Source organism: Primulina tabacum, chromosome 2 (assembly GCF_025594145.1).
Source record: "Primulina tabacum isolate GXHZ01 chromosome 2, ASM2559414v2, whole genome shotgun sequence".
Classification (NCBI taxonomy): Eukaryota; Viridiplantae; Streptophyta; class Magnoliopsida; order Lamiales; family Gesneriaceae; genus Primulina; species Primulina tabacum.
The window spans coordinates 65888-88331 of record NC_134551.1 but is presented as its reverse complement, the minus strand read 5'-3'; the positions used below and the strand labels follow the sequence as shown (position 1 = coordinate 88331).

The window sequence follows — 22444 nt, the reverse complement described above, 5'->3', positions numbered from 1 at the left end:
ACAATATATTTTCTATTTTTGTAAGAAAAAATGGTTCCTACTTAATATTTTTAACTTAAAGTTAAATGAATATATGAATATGTCGTTGTCACATTTATACATTGTTAATTATATAATATTTGATTTGCATATAGTTTCAATCTATAATAGTTTAAATAAATATTTGTAGAAGTTGATGTTTTATTGTATTTGAAATAATTGTGAGGTCATGACAATGTAAATAATTTTAGTTCTTTGTTTTTTGTAGTAATATTATTGTATTGTGATTTCACCAACTATTAAGAACATAATCATATAATGTTGCTATAATATTTGTTAATTTGATTGATTTATATATGATTAATGTATGTTCTTAATTTTTTTAAATGAACATATAAATAAGTGGTTAGAGGTTCAGACTTAATTTTTTAACTTTAAGTTAAATAAAGTTAATTAATTTAATTATAGATTGATACATTACTATGCATTCTTTTTTTTCACACTATTAGTTAATATTTGATATATTTTTTAATTTGATTTATTTATTTATTTGATTGATACATAAATATGCATTCTTTTTAATAAAAAAATCGAATACTATTAATATATTTTACGTATCATTTTTACTATGCATTCTTTCACATGAAAAAGTTGACTACTATTAATATTTTTTAAACTTATAATATTTTTTCTACGTTTTATAACAAAAATAGTTCAAATTTTATTTTTTAAACTTAAAGTTAAATGAACATATAAATCTGCAGTTAGTGGTTCAAAATTTTTGCACTGAAAAAAATTAAGAAAGTGAGAATAAAATAAAAATCAAACAAAGAGAATAATCTTGTTTTCTGCTATATATCTTCTTTATTGAGCAATGAGTCTTTTATAAGTAAATCACCAACGGAAAGAACCACAACAATATTTGACCACTAAACTGTTAAATAACAAATACGCAAAGATAATTATTTCCTGCAATACTTTTACTAATAAAATATGACTAACAGACTTCATTTGACAAGGTACATCTTAAACTAATAAGGTCCAACATCGGTTTAATAAGAGCACCCTCCCTCCAACTTTTTCTGTAGTGTGCTAATACCAAGTAGCTCCCTTAGTTTCTGAAATACAAGCGTTTGAGGGACTTGGTAAACATGTCGGCTACTTGGTTTTCAATTCTGCAATAGATGAGATCAATTGTTTCATTTTTTGTGAGGACTCTTACAAAATAATATTTCACATCAATATGCTTACTCCTTCCATGTAAGATTAGATTCTTTGACAGTTTTACGGGTGAACTTTTATCACAACAAATTGCAATAGGATCATGATTCTACAATTTAAGCTCTTCAAGAATTTTTTTCAACCAAATATCTTTACATGCACATGAAGTTGTTGCAATAAATTCAGCTTTAGTGATTTATAAAGTAACGATTGATTGATTGTTCGAAGTCCATGGAACATCAGCTGAATCTAAAAGAAAAGAATATCCTGGAGTTTTTTCTATCAACTCGATCTCCTGCATAATGGCTATCACAAAAAGCCATCAAATCTTATTGTTCTCATTTCTTATATTTGAGACCAAGTTCACATGTTCATTGCAAGTATCGTACAATCCTCTCAACAACTAAAAGATGCATTTATGTAGGATTCTCCATATATCTGCTTATGAGACTAAAAGAATAAATAAATAATATCCGGTCTTGTTGCTGTCAAATACCTAAAGCTTCCAACAATTTGCTTGTAAAATGTGCTATAAATCTTATTTCCTTCACAATATTTTGTTAGCTTCAAACCACACTCTTAAGAATACTTATATAATTGCATTTTTCTATCTTTAATCAGCACAATCTTTTTTTAACATAATTTATTTTGAGAAATAAAAAACTAATACGTATATTGAACTACTTCGATACCAAGAACATAATGGATCTTGGATCCGACATATCAAACTCAACCATCATAGACTCCTTAAAATTTTCAAACATGACACTATTATTATTCGTGAATGAGCATTTTTCCTTCATCTTCAAAATTTGTTTAAAGTGTATACTCGTATAGACATTTTTGAAAACCTGCCTTCAAAAAAACATCAATTTGGCTATACTATGTTCATGGGACTTGCTTTTGCCATACAAACCTTTCTTCAATTTATACATTTTATGCTCATTTCCAAGTTTAATATAGTCAGGAGGTTGATCCACATATATATATATACACATGACGAGGTTATGCAAACCCGGGACTCGCCTCGACCCCTTACAGAGTCTAGGCCCGTTCCGTGACCTGTTTGATCGGGTTTAGACTCATCTTGAATGAGACAAGTTTGATGCAGAGTTGAATTTAAATTCGGTTCATTGTCATTCTTATACACCACGAGTGAATGGAGGGGAAGCTATGGGACTCTTAGAAGTAATTACTTGGGTTAAAGAAATGAGTTTCCACCGAGTCATTTTCGAAATTGATTCCAAATGAGTGGCTTAAATTATTGGGTCTACAGATGAGAACAATCAGCCACAATTGCCTTCCATCTGAGCCGATTGTTTGATGATGTAGGAGTCTTACTGAACTACTCAGTTACCCTACATAAATTAAATGCTCCCACTGCAGCAAGCATCTCATCTCTCAGGCCTAAGGGACATACATTGGACATCTCTTCTGTCAGATTGCTGGCAGTAAGAAATATATTTGAGATGAAATGGCTACTGTGAAGAAGATTGTGGAGAAGAAGGCCAATAAAGATGTTGTTCCTAAGCCAAGGAGAAAAATGATTCTTCAATCTAGTGACTCTGAGGTGGAAACTTCATCTCCTTATCTAAAGAATCCAAGGACAACCAAAACTAGACCAGTGCCTACACCTGTCAAGGCGGTACCTATCTCAGGTACAAGCAATCAAGGCTACTATGGGCAAACTGAGAAAATGAAACCGATGACAACCCTTCGAGATCTTATCCAATCAAAAAGATCAAGGCTGGATTCTACCTTCTCAACAGTGTCAGGGAAGGAAAAAGAAAAAGTTACTGAAGTGGTGGAAACTGAACTTGTATCAGCAGTTCAGATTCATATTAAATTGTTGATGGATGAAGTAAATGAATTTGATGAAGAAAAAATCAAATTTTTTGATGAGTGGGTGGTGTTCCGGACAGTCACATTTTCCCAGAAATTGAAAAAGAAGGTTGCACTAGAAAGGTTCATGGCACTGGAGATGGAAATGTTGAATCAAGTAAAGACAATGGTTATTTCTGAATCTCTTCAACGTCGAGCTTATCCAATTGATCTTTTGAAGATTCAGAAGTTGACTAATGTATGTGATGATTGAATATCAAACTCTGATCACACTTGGTGACAACTTTTGACAACATTGCAGTGATCAATAAACTTAAAATGGATACAGTAACAATGAAAATGGCAATAAAATTCTGGGAAAATTATCAGAAGAAGTTCGAGACAGTGAAGGCCAATGAAATAAGTTGTTGGATCATCATCTAAGTCTATTTTAGAGAACCAGACTAAACCAGCTCCTCGAGAAGCCAAACTGAAAAAACAATAAGATATTGTCACTTCTCCACCTCTTATGAAAACCACTCTAAATAAAGTTGTGCAATCCATTGTACAACAACAAGAAGAAGAAGATGTTGATGATCACTCTGAGAAAACTCTCGTCTACTTCTCCAGGAACTCAGTAGGCTGATGTAGAGATTTCTAAAGCAAAAATTCATTTTATTTGAGGATGTAATCATGATAGAGCCTGATGAAGCTGCATTCAATCAAAGCATAGAGCAAGATGTAGTTGAAATTGTTATGGCGAAACAAGCTCTTGCTGAAACTGATACAGAGCCAATCAATCATGTTGAAGAAGTGTAAATTGAAGCATTTTTCCGTCATACTGAGTCTGGTTTACTGATGATTGAACAAGCAGATCCTTCAAGCATTCAAGAATTTAACACTTGTTGTATCCAAGGAACCTCCAAGAATATAACCTTATTCTCCTAATCTAGATATATATGATGAAAACGTACAGGACCAGATTCATTCGAACCTCACTGCTATTTTTGTTTCCATCATAGTTCTTAAAAGGATTAATATGAATACTAAGGAAGCTTTAGAATCATTCGAAGAAAAGATGCTCAAGAAAGTGTCGAACCTATCCAGGAGAATGATTGATATACTCACTCGTTTGGAGAAGATTAAGAAGGCTTAGGCGGCTAATGCTACTTATCTTGGTGGACAATTAAGAAGGCCAATAATTTTCAAATTTGCACCAAGATTGAGAAAGTACGTGCTAATTTCAAAGAAAAGATTGATGGAGTCAATTCTCAATCAGCATATGTTCATGCCTATTTGAAGGCACCATCTGGTGTTGAAAAAAGAAAGATAAAAAAAGTGTCACTCCTCGAGTCTGAGCCCGCGCCTGCGTGACTGTACAATGAGCCCCTATAGCAACTACTTCGTATTCGTCCTCGCTTTTACGAAAATGATTAACTCAAGTTGCTATAGAAGTCCATTGTAAGCCATTATAAACACATTTTAAATCTTTCATTTTTAAGATTTAAGAACTTAACCGATGAATTTCGGTGTTCACAAAATGATTCGCAGAGAAGAGAGATATTTGTACTTTACTGATTTTTGAGTAGAATACCATTTGAAGTGTATAAGAAGGGTTGCATTTATTAAACACGTACGCGGATGGCTATAATATCCGACTTCTCTTTTATTTTGGGACAAGGGTATCACAATCACCCCTCCTTCAGAACGCGATGTCCTCGTCGCGGCCTGACCCCTCGATCCATCAGCGTCGAGAATCTAGAGGTGGCTCCTACATGTTCGAGAGGTGGCTCCTGTCATGTAGCACTTTGTCCCGCAGGTTCAAGAGGTGGCTCTCATGCATGTAGCACTTTGCCCTGCATAGCACTTATTTCCCGGTGTTCCATGCCGGTGACTGAGTTTGATACCATTATGTCATGCCCCGAGCCCGGGCCCGCGCCTGCGTGACTGCATCATGGGCCCCTATAGCAGCTACTTCGTATTCGTCCTCGCTTTTACGAAAATGATTAACCCAAGTTGCTATAGAAGTCCATTGTAAGCTATTATAAACTCATTTTATATCTTTCATTTTTAAGATGTGAGACAAGGGTATCACAAAAAGTCTATTGAATCCTCCAGCCTGACTCATAAGAAAGAACAACTGAAGCCAATTGATAAGCGAAGAAGCCAATTGACAAGAATAATGGATATAAAAAAATATTACCTTAGAAGATAGTGTTTAAAGGACATGCATTATATAGTCAGCAAGACAATTCAATTGTATATTTTATTTTGCTTAATGAATTCAGTATTTGGACTCAAAGGACAAAATTTTGTCAAACACAAAGAATGAATTTTTTTTAGAAAATTTTAGGTTTTGGTGATTTAACAATATTGTTGATCCAACAGATAATTATAGAGCATAACTAACTGAATTCAAGAAGAAAACTGAATATCGACGAGCAAAAATTTTCTAAGAGTCCAACTGACTACCGAGCCAAATTGATAGTGTAAGTCAAAAGGGATATAGATAGAAAAACTGATCTAAGGACAACTGATTGAGCTCAAGTGATAACATTTTATTTCAGTCGATCAGTCAGCCCAAATCCAAACATTCACTGAAGAATATCAATATACTCAATGAATAAGAATCAGATCCCAGCTGAAATATTTGATAAAGTTTTTCGTACTAACAGTCACTGATTCTCAACAGAATGTCGGAATACATGCACATAACCAGAATCTAACAGAAAGGACGATGACATGACAACAATGACATTTGTATTTGAAAACTAATATATGATTTAAAAAGATGACCATTGCATATGAAGTCTATAAATAGATCAGTCTCACAAGCTATTAATGATCTCCACACGGAAGAAGAGGTGAGTGACGTGGGTGTATTGGAGTCTCCGAACATCATAAAAAAACTTGTGACAACTTAATTTTCAGTTTACCTACATTTTTATTTCACTTGATAGCCAATTGAGTTTTGATATAAGCTATTTTGTTCAAACAGTTTCAATTAGTCTATATCTGTACGGTTTTAACCGTTGACTTACAGGTAACCTAACCGACAAGAATCTCATTTCAGTGTTGCTAACTCAACCAAAATATTTGTAAATTATTGATAAAATTTATTTACTCCCTCTAAATTTATCTCCGATCTTAATATATATTATGATTAATTTTAATTAATTTTCTTAAGTTATAGTAAAAAGCAAGAAGATATATAAAATATTTTGTTTATAAATATAAAATTAAGGCATTAAATATTTCAAAAAAATTGGAAATAAAACAAAAATTAAGACCAAAATAATAACTCATAATTTTAATATTTGTTCAATATTTTACATCCAAATATATTCAAAATTTTGAACAATATGTTTTAGTGATTAATTTCTTACCTAACTTATTTTATGAATTGAAACTACTAATAAATATATTTAAAAAATAAAACAATCAAATATAAAACACCGTTCTTAATTTATAATAAAAATTTAAATATTAAATATATTTTAAAAATATTTAATTAACACTTTTCATTTTGCATATGCATTCAACAATTTTTATATGGTGAAAACAAATCAAATAAGAACACGTGGTTCATTTGTGAGTACATATAATATAATTTTTCAAAAATTTGAAAAGATTGTTGGACAAGACTTACGTGGAGAAGTTTAAGACTGAAAAGATTGAACAAGACTTCAGAAAAAAAAAATCTTTCCAAAATCTTCAAAAGTTGAAAGTTTAAGAATCATTATATATGATTCTCATAATTATAATTGCTTGAGAATCGTGATTTTTTTTAATGAAAAAAAAATGATTTGAGCTTATAAAAAAAACCAAAAATTTTACGACGCACCCCACTACCAATTCGTATCGTATGTATATATCTATTTTTTTCTTTCCCTGCAGAGATAGGAAACCTGCCGTCTTCTTGTTCATCACCCGTGCACCCGCCGATCTTACTTTGCTTTCCGATAAACGATAAGGTTTGTTTATTTTTTTATTTTTTGAATCACTTCCAAGGTAGTTGCTCTTTCATTGCTTACTAAATGTATATCAAGAATTATGTTAATCTATCAAGAACGTATATGGAGTAGATATAACAAACTTGCTCATCCTTTAATTTCCTGTCAAACAAATGTTGTCCTCTATCCTGTAAAATACGTTCTTTTACCAAGTTGTTCTTAAAGCGCAACGGATATTCAAAGCTTTTAATAACTACTCAAAGTTCCTGCCTTTTTTTCCATCTAGTGTGTGCTGGTGGTTTAACATGTTCTCTTCAATATCGTTGCTCATCAGTAGCTCAACAATTGAGAATATATTTTCAATATAATGATGATTTGTTAATTCCCAGACATAGTGGCATGAGATGTCATTGCATTTCTCATTGTCGGTGAAAGCTTCGCATGAAGCAAGTGGCACATTGCAGCCTCGCTGTACGAACAACTTGGTTTATGCCACGTATTTGGCATACTGGGTTAGCAATTAGGACTCTATTCAAAACTTGATTTGAAGGATGAAGGTGAACTTAAAACTCTTTGATTTTAATATATACCAGACACATAATATAAATTTTTTTTATCAGATTCATCGAATGTCAAAGTGGCATAAATCATGGTTTGGTTTTTGGAAATATAAATCTAGGGTTGTAGCTCTATTTAAATTTTCATTTGAAGTTTAATCAATTGTATATGTTTTTATAATATTCGAAACTAGATTGGAATGATGTAAATATTTTTATTAAAATGCAGTGCTTTCAGAAAACGATTGAATATGTCGGTTAGCCAAAAAACTGTTTACCAGTCAAGGATCGTTCGGACCGGTATTAAACTGGCCAAACAAACCAGTCAAGAATCGGTTGGACCATTTCATAATTTTTTTAATTTTTTTATTTTAATTTTTATTATATACATGATTATCTTGATTTTAAACTTTGTTAAAATTTTATTTTAGTAGCATAAGAGCTTATTTGATTTTTCAAACCTGTGTTTATATATACATTTAAGATGTTTAGAATTTTAAAAATATTTTGGGTTTGGAGTTCAGGTTTTTTAATTATATATATATATATGATTATTTTGATTTTGAACTTTGTTAAAAATGTTATTTTAGTAGTATAAGAGCTTATTTGGTTTTTTTAAACATGCGCATGAATAAAAAGTAGGGCAAATAAAACCTAAGGAGGAAGACGGGCTAGACCAAGACCTCCCTTGAAAGCTATACAATCAAATAAAGAAGAGTGAAGAGTAGGGTAGCAAATACATGAATAAGCAATAGACCCTAGAAAACTATGAAGCGCACAAGGAATACAAGCAAGGAGAAATGATGCTAAACTGTCAAAAAGAATTAAGAACCATGTACCAACATTTAATCCGGCTTAGGAGATAGAAAGAAGAATCCATCACTGAACCATCTGTTATGTGGGACCCAAATTATCAAAGTAAGCTAGCAAAAAACTGTATAAGACGTACTATCTAATAAATTTTTTTATTTGTTAAAAATAATTTTTTGTTCTTGACAAAAAAATATATGAGTATTTATATAAATATTAATAATAATAATAATAACACAATAATTTTTTAAATTATCACATCAAATCCAAATCAATTCAAAATCCAAATAAATTTATTTTTATTTATATCAAACACAGTAACTTTTCCAACTTCTTGACTTCGTCTCCGACTCTGCTATTGGGTATAGCACTATTGGGTGTAACACCCCTGTTCCCTGTAACACGACCAATCAACGCAAATTTAAAAGGCACTGACAGTGAAGAAATAACCTGATCCGGGAATAAAATACCCGGGATGCCATCAACAAGAGTCGGCTCAGCAGGCCCCCCCAACAAGTCAGCAAACCCTGCAAAGCTCTGTTTGGCTGGAGGAGGAGCAGTGATATCTCGAAATGAAGCCAAAGAAGGGACTGTAGAAACCGGAACAGTGGTCGAAACAGCAGGATCAGAAGAACCAGAAGGTTTGACCACTGGTTGACCCCCGGACAAAGATGGCGAGGTGACCACCTGAACACCACTATCGACCAGGGATGACGATGGGAGCACAGAACTGGTGACCAAAGGAGACGAACCAGTCGATGACAATGGTGATCCACTCGACTTAAAGAAACCAAAAGGTATTTCGACTCCATTATGCATAATAGTACCTAACTGTTCCACATGAGCCGGCAGTTTCATCTGAGAAGGCGAACGAACTGTGGAACGCACCTGAGATCTAAACTGCCCAGTCACTGGGGAAGAAATAGACGACGAGACAGACACCAATGGAAGCGTCGTGGAGATATGAGTGGAGACCGGAGCCACGACCGATCCCGCCAGAACAAACGGAACAGCATCAGAAGAAGAAGCTACTGCCGTGTCACTGCCGCTGAGTTGACTCGGGGACTCGGCCGAGTTCACCTGCGAGTGGCTGATCGGAGCAATGCCGAAGGTCGATAACGAGGAGGAGACCACAGAACCGGTGGCCAAACACTTAGAATCGGTCAAACACGGGGCGAAATTGACGATTTTTGACGCTTGACTCGGCCGAACACCACAAATTTGGGCGTTTCCGATTGGCATGGAATTTCCAGAAATTGATTGAACCATTAGATTGCCCATGGTTTTTTGAGTACTTGGTAAAGAGGAATTGAATATCGGAGGTCGAACGCCGGAGTAATTAGAGAAAACAACCGGCGCAACATGAGCTCCATCAGTAGATCTGAAATTCCGACCACTACCGGGATTTAAAGGTAACGGGCCTTGGTTCGGTTGAAGCGCCTTTCCATGAGGATTACAGATCGGGGCTTGGATCGTAGAAAGATTACCTGAAACCGCCGGAATCGACGAAAACGTAGACGGCGGCGCGGTGAACAGTGGCGTCGCGACTTTACGGGTCGATTTGGGGTGGCTGTCGGACTCCGATTGATCTGAAAATTGGACACAAGGTGCAACTTGAGTAGGCGATTCCAATGGTGTAATAATCGAGGCCGGACGATGAGCGGTAGCCGGGGCGATCGAATTCGCCGGAATTTGCGCTATTTTCGAACTTTTGGACGTGCAATTGGCCGAGCAAACTTGCTCCGATTGACCTGATATTTTGACAGTAGCCTCGTCTCTTCGAGGCGCACCTGATGGCACCATTGCCCGACAAGAAACCGGCGCCGACACGTGTGCGATTTTTTGGACGATTTTGGGGTTTTTTGGGTCACTATTCACATCAGAGAAAATTGGTTTAGGGTTTCGGGTTTGGGGTTTCGGGTTTGGGGTTTGGGGTTGGGGTTGGGGGGTTGGGGTTTGGGGTTTGGTTTAGGGTTTAGGGTTTAGGGTTTTTTTTTTTTCCGGAAAACACCGCCGGATGCGGGGGGGTTAGGCAGACCCCTACCTGTATATACCCACAAAATAAACAGTAACAAAATACAGAATACAGAAAAAAAACCTAAAAGAGGAGGTGGATAAAACCATAACCTCCTCAAAAAGGCTAAAGCAGTAGAAACATAAATACAAAGCAACCTAGGGAAGTAATTACAAAAGCAAAACGAACCCTAGAAGACTACCAAATAAGCGGCAACAACTAATCAAAAAGGAGAAGCGCTATGAACCACATGCTGAGGAAGACAAAATGATAACGGCGAGATGATCGCAGAGTCCATGCAAAAGCTCTCATCCCGGAGCTATCATCCTGGAGAGTCCAATCTGTCAATATAAATGTAATCTGGTAGCTGTCAACTGTACCAAACCCACTAGTCAAAAGAAAATCTGGCCAGGAAGCCACTATACAATGGCGATCACAGAGTAATATATAGATCGCAATCCCGCCAGAACAAAAGATATCTAGCATCTGAATCAAAAGAGCAGAGATCTCGATCCCATGAAGTAGGAGTCTGACGAACATGTCATAAGAAGCAGAGGATCCTTTAGAAAGCACCCCATGAATCCACCATGACATCCAGCAAACACCTCTACAATAACTGATACGGCGGCCAAGGAGAACCAGCAGTAAACGCCCTCCAGGAACCATGAATGTGCCAAAGGAAAGCACCAACAGAAATAGGGCAGAGACCCACTCAGAACAAACAAGAATACACACATCATGTGCAAGTGTCTGGACCCACTTGCACAGACCATACGGAAGTGAAAAACAACCTCCAAGTACACTAACCTGCAATAAAATATATATATATATATATATATATATATATGTATATAGATATAAATAGATATAGAGCCAGAGACCATAAAGAAAGAGATCCAAAAAAGAAGAAGGGGCTGCAAATGGCTAAGAGGATCTGTTTCTGAGATATGGAAGCCCAGAATGATCAGATCTAGCAAGGGTGGAGATGTCTGGAGGTAGGGAAGGACCTAACTCTAAGGTGTACTGCCTAAAAGTATGAGCCCTCGCCGCCAAGGCATCCGCCACAGAATTCCCTTCCCGGTAAATATGCGATAAATGAACAGATCGCCCCCTCATCAACAAAAGAATCCGTGTAACAAAATGTTCAAGATCCCAGCAGCACCGACGAGAACGAAGTAAAAGAATGGAAATCCAAGAGTCAGTCTCAATCCAAAGAGGGAAGAGATGAAGATCATAAGAAATGAGAAGACCCCTCCAAATAGCCCATAATTCTGCCCGGACATTGGTCCCAACTCCAATGAACTCACTGAAAGAAACCACCACATGCCCAGAAGAGTCACGAACAACCCCACCAACAGTAGAGTCCCCAGGACTACCTCTCGAACTCCCATCTACATTCAATTTAAAACACCCGAACGGCGGCCGCAACCAACGAACAATCGTCAGTTTACGAGCCCTACGCAACTGAACAAAAATCCCCATAGCCCTCGCAGCCTGCAAAACACCCCGCCAGTGCATGGGCTTAACAGTAGACGCAGCGTGAGCGAGGCGCAAATAAAACAAAATCTGAGACTTAACAGTCTCCGCGGAAATGTGCAAATGACGGTGTTTCGCATCGTTACGAGCCGTCCAGAGAAACCATAAAACAATGAAAGGCAAAAACTCCTTCACGTGGCCCCTAGGAGTCCACCCCGGATGCCTCTTCCAAGCACTGAGGAAGAGTCTGAAATCACTGGTAAGGGGAATACGGACATGAAAAACAGCCCCAAAGTAATGCCATACAGACCTGGCAAGAGGGCTATCAATGAAAATGTGCGTGAATGTCTCAGGCATCTCACAACACTGACATTTAGACGCCAGCTCGAAACCACGACGCTGGAGCACATCGTCAACTGGAAGCCATTGATGCCAAAACCTCCAGAGGAAGAAAGACATAGTAGGCCTCAGCCAACTGCCCCAGCAAGGAGTGAAGATATCAGAAACTTGGTCTCTCAAGCGGACAAGCTCCCATGCGGATTTCAGCGAAAAAACACCGTCAGAACTATGCACCCAAATAGCCGAATCGGGCTCCCCCGATGCAATAGGGATCAGAGTAATAGTCTCAGCAACAGAGGGTGGGACAACTGAGCAGAGGAGGTCAAAATCCCAAGCCCCATCTGAAAGAAAGTGAGAAACACGGACACCCCGATCCCCCCTAAGCAGGACCTGACTAGACAAGGGAACATCCCCACACCAGATGTCATCCCAAAAAGCAACATCTCCCACCCCAATTCTCCATCGAATGCCAGATTCAGCACGAGCCCTAATCTTAAGCAAACGACGCCAAGTGGGAGAAATGAACCCAGCAGATGAAACATAAGCTGGATGCACCAACTGGCAGTATTTTCTCATCATGAATTTGGCCCATAGGGATGAACCTTGACGAAAACGAAACCATAATTTAATGGAGAAGCTATCCACAATATCTTTGAGCCTGCGAAATCCAAGACCCCCTTCAGAGACAGGAAGACATGCACGAGACCACCTCGCCCAATGCCATTTCTTATCCAAGGATCTGGATCCCCACAGGAAACCATTGAAAACATTCTCAAGCCTCTCCATAACTGCCAGAGGTGGCTGGACTACCTGGAACATGTAAATGGGAACCGAAAGGAGGACACTCCTAAGGAGAGTCATACGGCTCCCCGGGGAAAGAGTTTTAAGCTCCCAACCCTCCAACTTCTTACTCACCATCTGCACAAGGGGATCAAAAAGAGAGCAAACTCTATTCCCACGAAACAAAGGAACTCCGAGGTATTTGATAGGAAAACAACCCTCCCCAAACCCAGTGATACGAAGGAGACGGGAACGAGTACGACCAGAACACCTCGGAGGCAAAATAATGACACTCTTAACTGCATTCACCAACTGCCCCGAGCAGTTTTCATAGTGATGCAAAAAATCCATGAGACTGTTCATCTCACGAGTCCCACCATTGGCAAAAATAATGATATCATCAGCATAGGCCAGGTGGGAAAGAAGGAGATCACAACCAGATCGGTACCTAATCGCAGGATACTGACGATAAAGACGATCAAGACCACGCGAAAGGTACTCTGCCCCCAAAATGAAAAGAAGTGGGGACAAAGGGTCGCCCTGCCGGAGACCCCTAGTGGATCCAAAGAATCCAGTGAGTGAACCATTGATATTAACTGAAAATTGGCAATGAGAAATGCAGGCAGATATCATCGACACTACCTGCTCTGAAAAGCCATAATGCCTCAAGACATCCAACAGAAAAGACCATTGGACCCTATCATAAGCTTTAGCCATATCCAGTTTCAAAATAACATTGCCACCACGGGTGGGGAGAGAAAGACTATGAGTGAGCTCTTGAGCAAGGAGGATATTATCCGAAATCACCCGCCCTGGAACAAAGCCACTCTGATTCCACGAAACCAGCCTCTCCGCCACCTCCTTCAGCCGAGAATATAAAAGTTTGGAAATTATCTTATTAGTCACATTACACAAGCTGATAGGACGAAAGTCCGACCAAGCCTGAGCACCCATGACTTTGGGAATCAATGTGATCGTGGTGGCAGTAAACCCCTGTGGCAAGGGACTACCCCGAAAGAAATCCAGGACCGCATCAAAAACATCCCGATGGACAATCTCCCAGCAATGCTGAAAGAAGGCCGAAGAGACTCCATCAGGCCCCGCCACACTATCACGATGAATGGAGAAAACAGTCGCCCGCACCTCTTCCAAAGAAGGAGGGGCAGCAATATTTGCGTTCTCCAAATCCGAGATCACCAAGGGGAAATCAGAAAAATCTGGGCAAGAAAGCACAAAAGGATCCCCAGTAAGCAGGTTTTGAAAAAAGGCGGCCCCAGACTGCTGAATAAGCTCAGGGGAAGTAATGCAAGAGCCATTATCCCAAATACGAAAGATTTTATTAGCCACCCTTTTTTTCTTGACCATATTGTGGAAGAGTTTGGTGTTCCTCTCACCATCCTCTAACCACCTACAAGCGGCTTTTTGCCGCCAAAAATCCGCCTCCATGGCGGTAACCCTAGCAAGATCGGCATTGCAATTGGACAAACTAGTCCAATGCAAATCCGAAGGAGCAGCCTCGCAATCTGCCTCAGCAATCCGGACAGCCTGCTCCGCCTCAGCAAGTTTGGCAAAAAGATCACCAAAAACACTCTTATTCCACCACTTCAGATGGCTTTTGAGGCGCTTCAATTTCACAAAAAGACGGGGCATACCGTTCAAATGACACGGTAAATTCCAATTAAGCCTCACCGTCTGCAAAAAACCATGGTGCCTGAGCCACATGCTCTGAAAGCGAAAAGAACTCGGCCCACTAGCAAAGACCGGGACTGACACAAAAAGAGGACAATGGTCAGAGACCGTACGAATGAGGTGCTCCACACGAATAGAATGAAAATGGTCACCCCAATCAACAGACACAAAAACCCGATCAAGACGCTTCCAAATGGTCTTGTTCGTCCACGTGAACGAAGACCCCTCAAAACCAGCATCGACTAACCCAGAATCCAAAATAAAGTGATTAAATTCTTCCATGGGAAGCAACCGCCCACCAGAAGAACCCAAACACTCCGACGAATTCCTGACTACATTAAAGTCGCCACCAACAAGCCAAGGACCCTGAGCAGGCTTAACCTGAAGCAAAGAATTCCAAAGCTGTCTGCGCTCAATGTAGTCACACTTAGCATAAACAAAGGAACAAAAGACAGTGGTCGGCAAAAAAGTAGCAGAAACCCGGAAGTGAAGGAATTGAGTGTGATCAAAAAGACACTCAACCATGACATCCTCAGCAAAGAAAACCCAGATATGACCCGAGGAGTTCGATATAACCCGAGAAAAACCAAAACGACGAGTCATAAAACGAACATCCAGATCAATCATGGGTTCCAAAATAGCCAAGATCTTGACTCTCTTATCTTTAACGTGGGCATGTAGCCTTTGTTGAGACTCCGAGCTCCGGAGCCCCCTGACATTCCATATGAGAAAATTCATGGAGAATGGGCACCAGAACCGCCCTGTCGCTTTTTACGCGACCTATGAAAAGCATTCTCCTTCCTTTTCTTAATATCCCCCATATCAGCATCCAGAATACGACCTTCAGACCTACAGCCATCACCCGACTCAGAATGCCGATCGAATTCCTGATCAGTATCTCCAGCAGATTCCAGCCGGAAGACCAGCTCACTGACAGAAGGACCCTGCCTGGCAACCAATTCCTCTACCGTAGAGGAAGCATCATCAGGAGACAAAGGAACAGAGGGGATGGAATGACTACTGTGATTCAAAGTACAAGGCCCCAGAGAACCAAACACAGGCAACTCACTAGTAGACGGGACCCCAATACCATCCACACAATCATCCAACTGTAACCCTCCATCAATAACCTCATCACTGAGGATCACACCCTCAACAAGAACAGACTCCAAAGGATCCTTTCCAGAAGACCCAACACCGGCATCCTCCAGATTACCACATGGAGGGTCCATATCAACACAATCTAATCCAACAGGATCAGGCTCCGCATCCTGTCCATGCGAGAGCACCTCAAAAGGATTCAACTCAAGAGGATTCTTTCTTGGAAGAACCTGCCGAACTGGCCTCTTTCTCCCTCTACGTCTGGGACCCGTGCCAGTTTTCTGAAGCTGAGGCTGGGTCCCCAAATTAAAACCAGAATTAACACCCCCTGGAGGGGCAGACTCTGTAGATGGGGGAGACTGGCCAGAAGCACGGTCAGCAGGCTTAGGACGAACAGGTTTGGGATTTTTTCCATGGGAATAACAAACACTGGTCGAATGACCCAGCATTTTGCAATCCATGCAGTACCCGGGGATTCGCTCATAAATGACTTCAATTTCTTGAGCATGATCACCCCAACCCACCCAAATCTCTTTGACTGGCGGTTCGAGCACATTAATTTCAACACAGACGCGAGCAAAAGCGCCTCGAGAAGAATCTGCAGTATGATCATCCATCTTCACCGGTTTCCCCACAATTTTGGCCAAAGCAAAGAGACTTTGCTTAGAAAACAAATGAAGGGGAAGACCTTGGAAGCGGATCCAAACAGGGGCAATGGGTGACTCCTCCTGAAGATTAAACTCTGGCGTCCACTTAGAGAAGCGGACCGACAGAGGTCCAACTTGCATAACCCCCTTAGTCCAAAAGAACGCATAGTCTTCTTCACAAGCAAGTGTGAGAACAAGAAAACCCCGAGGCATGAACTTTAAGTCAAAAGATCTAACTAGTCCCAATTTAGCAAAAGCCGCAGAAATACCAGAATTTGGAACTAGAGATCGATTCCCTGAAATTTTTCCAACCAAAGCAAATTTGAAAGGTTCTGCGAGGGTAGAAATAACCTCATCCGGGAAGAGAATACCCGGTTTTCCATTTCGAAGAGTCGGCACAGGCATGTCATTCATAGAGTTGTGCAACTCATCAAAGCTTTTTTTGGCCGTCCGAGGGGACGGTGGAGTCAGGATATCACGAAATGACACAATAAGCGGAATAGGAACACGCGTACCTGGTTTGACCGTTTCAGCACAAGGGTTGACTGCCGAGTCAACTCGTCCTTCACGGTGATTCGACTCGACCGAGTTGACTCGTGAGTCACCTACCGGAGCACCACCATGGACCGGCGACGGTGAGGGGAGCCCAGAACCGGGACCAATTGAGCTAGAACCGGGCAATGGAGGGATCGATTGGACTACAAAAGATGAAGAAAACCGAGTTGGCTCAAGAAATTGGGGGTTTCCGACCGGTGGCCGGAAACCTGAAATTGACCAGGGTAGAACCCGACCCATGACTGGACGATCACAATGGCTAGAGGAATTGAAGAAAGACGGTGGCACGACGCCGGAAATAGGAGATGAATGTGACGAAACAGCGTCGGCCGGTGCGGAAATCTCAGATCTGAAATTGCCGTCGATTACGAACGGCACTTTGGATGAAACCGGTGCCATTGAACTCGCTTTGGAATGTAGATTACAGATCGGGCCTTGGATTGAAGTTATGTTGGACGAATCGGCCGGAATCGAAGAAATAAATTCCGGCGAGTTTGAAAACAGTGCAGGCGGCACTTTGAACACCGATTGCGGCGGTTCTACGGAGTTGTTTGAGGTGAGGCTGGTACCAATCTCTTCGTCTGGTCGAGGCGCATCTACCGGTAGGTACCCGACGCCGATATGAACAGTGGACGGCGAAGTAGCGAATTTGAACGGAAATTGTGCGATTTCAGTCGGTAAAATAGGAAGGTTGCCGGACTCCGATGACTCTGAAATTTTAGTATGATGATCGGCAGGGAAAGACGGTTCTAATGGAGTAGGTGGCCGGCCGGGATCCGGCGGCAGTGACATGGCGGCGGTTGAGCGTGAATAGTACTATTTTAGGAAATTTTTGGGATTTTTTTTTTTTTTTTGAGAGCGTTTGTAACTGATTTGGTTTAGGGTTTAGGGTTTAGGGTTTAGGGTTTAGGGTTTTTTTTTTTTTTTTTTTTTTTTTCCGGAAAACACCGCCGGATGCGGGGGGGTTAGGCAGACCCCTACCTGTATATATCCACAAAATAAACAGTAACAAAATACAGAATACAGAAAAAAAACCTAAAAGAGGAGGTGGATAAAACCATAACCTCCTCAAAAAGGCTAAAGCAGTAGAAACATAAATACAAAGCAACCTAGGGAAGGAATTACAAAAGCAAAACGAACCCTAGAAGACTACCAAATAAGCGGCAACAACTAATCAAAAAGGAGAAGCGCTATGAACCACATGCTGAGGAAGACAAAATGATAATGGCGAGATGATCGCAGAGTCCATGCAAAAGCTCTCATCCCGGAGCTATCATCCTGGAGAGTCCAATCTGTCAATATAAATATAATCTGGTAGCTGTCAACTGTACCAAACCCACTAGTCAAAAGAAAATCTGGCCAGGAAGCCACTATGCAATGGCGATCAGAGAGTAATATATAGATCGCAATCCCGCCAGAACAAAAGATATCTAGCATCTGAATCAAAAGAGCAGAGATCTCGATCCCATGAAGTAGGAGTCTGACGAACATGTCATAAGAAGCAGAGGATCCTTTAGAAAGCACCCCATGAATCCACCATGACATCCAGCAAACACCTCTACAATAACTGATACGGCGGCCAAGGAGAACCAGCAGTAAACGCCCTCCAGGAACCATGAATGTGCCAAAGGAAAGCACCAACAGAAATAGGGCAGAGACCCACTCAGAACAAACAAGAATACACACATCATGTGCAAGTGTCTGGACCCACTTGCACAGACCATACGGAAGTGAAAAACAACCTCCAAGTACACTAACCTGCAATAAAATATATATATATATATATGTATATAGATATAAATAGATATAGAGCCAGAGACCATAAAGAAAGAGATCCAAAAAAGAAGAAGGGGCTGCAAATGGCTAAGAGGATCTGTTTCTGAGGTATGGAAGCCCAGAATGATCAGATCTAGCAAGGGTGGAGATGTCTGGAGGTAGGGAAGGACCTAACTCTAAGGTGTACTGCCTAAAAGTATGAGCCCTCGCCGCCAAGGCATCCGCCACAGAATTCCCTTCCCGGTAAATATGCGATAAATGAACAGATCGCCCCCTCATCAACAAAAGAATCCGTGTAACAAAATGTTCAAGATCCCAGCAGCACCGACGAGAACGAAGTAAAAGAATGGAAATCCAAGAGTCAGTCTCAATCCAAAGAGGGAAGAGATGAAGATCAGAAGAAATGAGAAGACCCCTCCAAATAGCCCATAATTCTGCTCGGACATTGGTCCCAACTCCAATGAACTCACTGAAAGAAACCACCACATGCCCAGAAGAGTCACGAACAACCCCACCAACAGTAGAGTCCCCAGGACTACCTCTCGAACTCCCATCTACATTCAATTTAAAACACCCGAACGGCGGCCGCAACCAACGAACAATCGTCAGTTTACGAGCCCTACGCAACTGAACAAAAATCCCCATAGCCCTCGCAGCCTGCAAAACACCCCGCCAGTGCATTGGCTTAACAGTAGACGCAGCGTGAGCGAGGCGCAAATAAGACAAAATCTGAGACTTAACAGTCTCCGCGGAAATGTGCAAATGACGGTGTTTCGCATCGTTACGAGCCGTCCAGAGAAACCATAAAACAATGAAAGGCAAAAACTCCTTCACGTGGCCCCTAGGAGTCCACCCCGGATGCCTCTTCCAAGCACTGAGGAAGAGTCTGAAATCACTGGTAAGGGGAATACGGACATGAAAAACAGCCCCAAAGTAATGCCATACAGACCTGGCAAGAGGGCTATCAATGAAAATGTGCGTGAATGTCTCAGGCATCTCACAACACTGACATTTAGACGCCAGCTCGAAACCACGACGCTGGAGCACATCGTCAACTGGAAGCCATTGATGCCAAAACCTCCAGAGGAAGAAAGACATAGTAGGCCTCAGCCAACTGCCCCAGCAAGGAGTGAAGATATCAGAAACTTGGTCTCTCAAGCGGACAAGCTCCCATGCGGATTTCAGCGAAAAAACACCGTCAGAACTATGCACCCAAATAGCCGAATCGGGCTCCCCCGATGCAATAGGGATCAGAGTAATAGTCTCAGCAACAGAGGGTGGGACAACTGAGCAGAGGAGGTCAAAATCCCAAGCCCCATCTGAAAGAAAGTGAGAAACACGGACACCCCGATCCCCCCTAAGCAGGACCTGACTAGACAAGGGAACATCCCCACACCAGATGTCATCCCAAAAAGCAACATCTCCCACCCCAATTCTCCATCGAATGCCAGATTCAGCACGAGCCCTAATCTTAAGCAAACGACGCCAAGTGGGAGAAATGAACCCAGCAGATGAAACATAAGCTGGATGCACCAACTGGCAGTATTTTCTCATCATGAATTTGGCCCATAGGGATGAACCTTGACGAAAACGAAACCATAATTTAATGGAGAAGCTATCCACAATATCTTTGAGCCTGCGAAATCCAAGACCCCCTTCAGAGACAGGAAGACATGCACGAGACCACCTCGCCCAATGCCATTTCTTATCCAAGGATCTGGATCCCCACAGGAAACCATTGAAAACATTCTCAAGCCTCTCCATAACTGCCAGAGGTGGCTGGACTACCTGGAACATGTAAATGGGAACCGAAAGGAGGACACTCCTAAGGAGAGTCATACGGCTCCCCGGGGAAAGAGTTTTAAGCTCCCAACCCTCCAACTTCTTACTCACCATCTGCACAAGGGGATCAAAAAGAGAGCAAACTCTATTCCCACGAAACAAAGGAACTCCGAGGTATTTGATAGGAAAACAACCCTCCCCAAACCCAGTGATACGAAGGAGACGGGAACGAGTACGACCAGAACACCTCGGAGGCAAAATAATGACACTCTTAACTGCATTCACCAACTGCCCCGAGCAGTTTTCATAGTGATGCAAAAAATCCATGAGACTGTTCATCTCACGAGTCCCACCATTGGCAAAAATAATGATATCATCAGCATAGGCCAGGTGGGAAAGAAGGAGATCACAACCAGATCGGTACCTAATCGCAGGATACTGACGATAAAGACGATCAAGACCACGCGAAAGGTACTCTGCCCCCAAAATGAAAAGAAGTGGGGACAAAGGGTCGCCCTGCCGGAGACCCCTAGTGGATCCAAAGAATCCAGTGAGTGAACCATTGATATTAACTGAAAATTGGCAATGAGAAATGCAGGCAGATATCATCGACACTACCTGCTCTGAAAAGCCATAATGCCTCAAGACATCCAACAGAAAAGACCATTGGACCCTATCATAAGCTTTAGCCATATCCAGTTTCAAAATAACATTGCCACCACGGGTGGGGAGAGAAAGACTATGAGTGAGCTCTTGAGCAAGGAGGATATTATCCGAAATCACCCGCCCTGGAACAAAGCCACTCTGATTCCACGAAACCAGCCTCTCCGCCACCTCCTTCAGCCGAGAATATAAAAGTTTGGAAATTATCTTATTAGTCACATTACACAAGCTGATAGGACGAAAGTCCGACCAAGCCTGAGCACCCATGACTTTGGGAATCAATGTGATCGTGGTGGCAGTAAACCCCTGTGGCAAGGGACTACCCCGAAAGAAATCCAGGACCGCATCAAAAACATCCTGATGGACAATCTCACAGCAATGCTGAAAGAAGGCCGAAGAGAATCCATCAGGCCCCGCCACACTATCACGATGAATGGAGAAAACAGTCGCCCGCACCTCCTCCAAAGAAGGAGGGGCAGCAATATTTGCGTTCTCCAAATCCGAGATCACCAAGGGGAAATCAGAAAAATCTGGGCAAGAAAGCACAAAAGGATCCCCAGTAAGCAGGTTTTGAAAAAAGGCGGCCCCAGACTGCTGAATAAGCTCAGGGGAAGTAATGCAAGAGCCATTATCCCAAATACGAAAGATTTTATTAGCCACCCTTTTTTTCTTGACCATATTGTGGAAGAGTTTGGTGTTCCTCTCACCATCCTCTAACCACCTACAAGCGGCTTTTTGCCGCCAAAAATCCGCCTCCATGGCGGTAACCCTAGCAAGATCGGCATTGCAATTGGACAAACTAGTCCAATGCAAATCCGAAGGAGCAGCCTCGCAATCTGCCTCAGCAATCCGGACAGCCTGCTCCGCCTCAGCAAGTTTGGCAAAAAGATCACCAAAAACACTCTTATTCCACCACTTCAGATGGCTTTTGAGGCGCTTCAATTTCACAAAAAGACGGGGCATACCGTTCAAATGACACGGTAAATTCCAATTAAGCCTCACCGTCTGCAAAAAACCATGGTGCCTGAGCCACATGCTCTGAAAGCGAAAAGAACTCGGCCCACTAGCAAAGACCGGGACTGACACAAAAAGAGGACAATGGTCAGAGACCGTACGAATGAGGTGCTCCACACGAATAGAATGAAAATGGTCACCCCAATCAACAGACACAAAAACCCGATCAAGACGCTTCCAAATGGTCTTGTTCGTCCACGTGAACGAAGACCCCTCAAAACCAGCATCTACTAACCCAGAATCCAAAATAAAGTGATTAAATTCTTC

The 22444-nt window shown here is 41.3% G+C and overlaps 1 protein-coding gene across 1 annotated transcript; it reads right to left on the bottom strand.

Moving 5' to 3' along the window:
* Positions 1-10574: 10574 nt before the first annotated feature.
* Positions 10575-15377, bottom strand: LOC142537117 (uncharacterized). The gene is made up of 5 exons (XM_075642687.1): positions 14976-15377; positions 13758-14864; positions 13593-13647; positions 11676-13546; positions 10575-11105 (listed from the first exon to the last, which is right to left on the bottom strand). Exons 1-5 carry the CDS (start codon positions 15375-15377, stop codon positions 10575-10577), a joined length of 3966 nt encoding a protein of 1321 aa, XP_075498802.1.
* Positions 15378-22444: the final 7067 nt, after the last annotated feature.

What these genes read in the sequence shown, in the direction of transcription:
- LOC142537117 (XM_075642687.1), bottom strand. Translation starts at nt 15,377, where the DNA reads ATGAATTTTCTCATATGGAATGTCAGGGGGCTCCGGAGCTCGGAGTCT. An exon ending in GTGGCTTTGTTCCAGGGCGG is followed by an intron (nt 13,648 to 13,757) that starts GTGATTTCGGAT and finishes AGCTTATGATAG; the next exon opens with GGTCCAATGGTCTTTTCTGT. An exon ending in GTGACTCTTCTGGGCATGTG is followed by an intron (nt 11,106 to 11,675) that starts GTGGTTTCTTTC and finishes AAGTGGGTCCAG; the next exon opens with ACACTTGCACATGATGTGTG.